Genomic DNA, 3,269 nt, shown 5'->3' on the forward strand with positions numbered 1-3,269 from the left:
ATGGAGAGATTGAGGGCTAGCGATTTAGCGGTTGAATTGTTGGAAAACATCCTTGTAAGGCTTCCAGTGAAATCTTTAATACGTTTTAAGTGCGTAGAAAAGTCATGGTCCAGTCTTTTCGAAAACCCTAGTTTCATTGCCAAACACCATCGCCACAGTTGCTCTATAACAATTCCAAGTTTTCTCATCATGAGTCAAGACGACTCCGGCGGCGATATCATTATCTTGTCCCTACTGCACCCTCCTCATAATGATGTTGATGATACGCAAGTACACATCGTGGACATGAACATTCGATTTGATACGAATCTCATCAGCATGAGATTCCTTCGATCCAATATATGTGCTTGCATTAACGGCATCATTTGCATTGGTGGTTCCTTCAGTGCCGACTTTGATGGCTTTTTCTTATGGAATCCAGCTATTCGCCAATATAAGGTCGTTCCTTATCCCACACTTCATTATCCTCCTGCCCTTCATTTCTTCGACACTGATAACAACTTTGCATTTGGTTATGATAACAATTCTAATGATTACAAGGTAGTTAGAATTGTCAATTATGGGAGAGACTACAACACTTTTGTTCATGTTTACACCCTGAACACTGATTCATGGAGGCAAAAAATCGACACAGCTATTGATCTTTCAAATATTACTTTTTTAAGTACTTGTGAAGAAAAATACTTGAATGGAGTATATCATTGGTTCTGTATACTCAAGGACACAGACAAACACGGTCGGGTTTTTAAATGTGAAGTAATTTTATCTTTTGATATGACCAAAGAGGTCTTTCGAATGCTAAGTTTGCCAGAGTTTCGCAATGTTCCGCGTCAGATTAAGACTTTTGCTCTCTTCAATGAGTGCCTTGCTTTGATCTTTTTAAATAAAAGAAGGACGACGGAGGCCAACCTTGAAATATGGGTGATGCGTGAATCTGGGGTTCAGGAATCTTGGACCAAACAACTTGTTGTAGGACCCCTATTAGGAATTAGGTATCCACTTGGATTTGCCAAGAATGGAGAGCTTCTTCTTCTGGTTTGTGACGATGACCAGACAATAGCTTTGTACAACATTGGTTCTCAAGAAATAAAAAATCTCCAATTTAGAGATTTTCCAAGTTCGTTCAAAACATCACAAGCTATAAGTTATGTGGAGAGTCTAGTTTCATTCAAGGGTGCTAATGTGGTTCAATATTAGTATGCCTCAACTCCTAATTATTAGTATAGCATAGGTTTTATTATTATTATTATTATTATTATTATTATTATTATTATTTTATTTTTTGCTTTTAATTTGTCCTTAAAAATGGAATTTGTAATCTCGAAAAGATTATATTCATGGATGGTGTGTTTATTAAATTTCAATTCCCTATTCTTGTTCAATCTCTGCATTTTGTTAATTGTTCAATAAATTGTTAATTTCTTACGGGTTTTGTCTTTTAGCATTTCAATCAGTTGTGAAAGCTCCTAGATATGTTGTTTGAACCTTGGTGATTGAATTAGAATAGTAGTGTTTGAGGCTGCTGACACCAACCGTTAGTAATTATAAGTATGGTTGTGAAGCATTAGTGGAACCTATAACAGTTTTAATGTATTAGTACAATTTGACAATGATGATTTAATTTAATCTAGTATTTTGTTTAATTTCTCTTGTGGGTGTTGAGGGACAACATTACGTTTTAGTTAGAAATTATGTTGCAGAAGCTGCTGCCATTTACTGGGCTATTCAGCTTCCAGCTTCCAAGAAAATGTAAAAATGTGATTATTGAGGGTGTGCTTTGACCCGCTGAGAACAAATGACTCACAAGCGATTGGACTATTTAACCTATCATTGGCAGTATTCTAGAGTTTAGAAAGTTCTTAGATTGTGTTTTAAGCTGGGTTAGTAGAACGTGTAATGCTGCAGCCCATGCTTTTGCAAAGTACGCAGCTAGTATTTGCTCTTTATTTAATTTATTTGTAATAAACATAATTTGCTTTCCATCCTAGTTGATGCTTGCAAGTAATTCTTAGGTGTTCTTGGAGCATTGTAAATAGTGCTCACTTCTCTCACATTCATGGTAGGATCTATTCATTAAATTCATGATGGGATCTATCATGATAATACAATTTCCCTATGCTCCGCAAGTTCCTAAGAATTTTCTAATGCTTGTAAGGTAGATTGTCCTTTTGTCTTTTATGTTTGAATGAAAGAGATGTTATTTAGCAAAGTCTTACTAAATTTTGACACATTTATGGATCCTAGTAAGTTCACTGACAAGAATTCGTGTAGCTAGGAAGTACAGACACTTCATTTAGAGTATCGTACTTGTGTCATACACTTGAGACACACTTAGAACACTTTTGCATCATGTCCTTCAAAAAAGCAATGCAAGACATGGCCAAGACATGAGAACAAAATAAATCAATCAATCAAACACCCTTTCACAAAACAAAGAGAGCATTCATATTTTGAACAATAATTGTGCATTTGAAAATTAATAAATATATTTATTCTTGGTTTGTATTCTAATTTCTAAACATCCTTTAATAGTTATGGATTTGCTTAATTTGATATATATTTAACATTATATTAAAAATAAATCCTTAATAATATATAGAAAATATAAATAAAACTATATTTAATAATTATTTAATAGACTTATCCTACTACACCTGTGTCCTTTTTCTGTTTCTTTTTTTAAATTGTCGTGTTACCATGCATACCTATATCTATGTCTGCGTTTCTTAGTCAAGTAACCAATGCAAGTGTTTGTTATAGTTCTTGTATACTCTTGGTTCATTTGAATTGTTTCAGGCAATGCAATCGCTCCTTCTCTTTCTTTTCTCTTTTCTTACCTTTCAAAATTTTCTAGCTGCTCACATATGGGCTTAAATCTAGAGTGCAAGATTTTGGCAAATGCACAAACGCACCCTTTTTTTTTTTTTTTTTTTTTTTTAAATTTGACAGTAGGAGGAGGGGAGTTTGGAGTTTGAATTTTGAATATTGAAGATCTTTATTGAAAACACCAAAAAGGTCCCAACACTACAAGGCATTAATGAGTGCAACATTTGGGTTGTTGCTAGTAGTTGGGACTCTTGGGAAGATCAAAATTACTTGAGTGCTCAGCAAAAGAGAGTACTTTCCACCTTATGTATATATGGCTAAAAAAACTAAGACCAAGTAGAATGAAGGATATTCTCAAAATAAGACCAAGTAGAGCATTGGCACACCAAACACCAAAATTTTTACTTCATGAGATGTGCCAAATCACAATTTTTTTTAGAACA

The 3,269-nt window shown here is 34.1% G+C and overlaps 1 protein-coding gene across 1 annotated transcript; it reads left to right on the forward strand.

The window, feature by feature from the left end:
• On the forward strand, window positions 1–1,197 carry LOC112036566 (F-box/kelch-repeat protein At3g23880). The gene has a single exon (XM_024069409.1). The coding sequence runs from the start codon at window positions 1–3 to the stop codon at window positions 1,195–1,197; it is 1,197 nt and encodes a 398-aa protein (XP_023925177.1).
• Window positions 1,198–3,269: the final 2,072 nt, after the last annotated feature.

This window comes from Quercus suber, unplaced genomic scaffold (assembly GCF_002906115.3).
Source record: "Quercus suber isolate HL8 unplaced genomic scaffold, Cork oak 2.0 scaffold_165, whole genome shotgun sequence".
NCBI classification, from domain to species: domain Eukaryota; kingdom Viridiplantae; phylum Streptophyta; class Magnoliopsida; order Fagales; family Fagaceae; genus Quercus; species Quercus suber.

Bases quoted from the DNA above. Each gene is read 5' to 3' on its own strand.
- LOC112036566 (XM_024069409.1), top strand. From the start codon at position 1: ATGGAGAGATTGAGGGCTAGCGATTTAGCGGTTGAATTGTTGGAAAAC.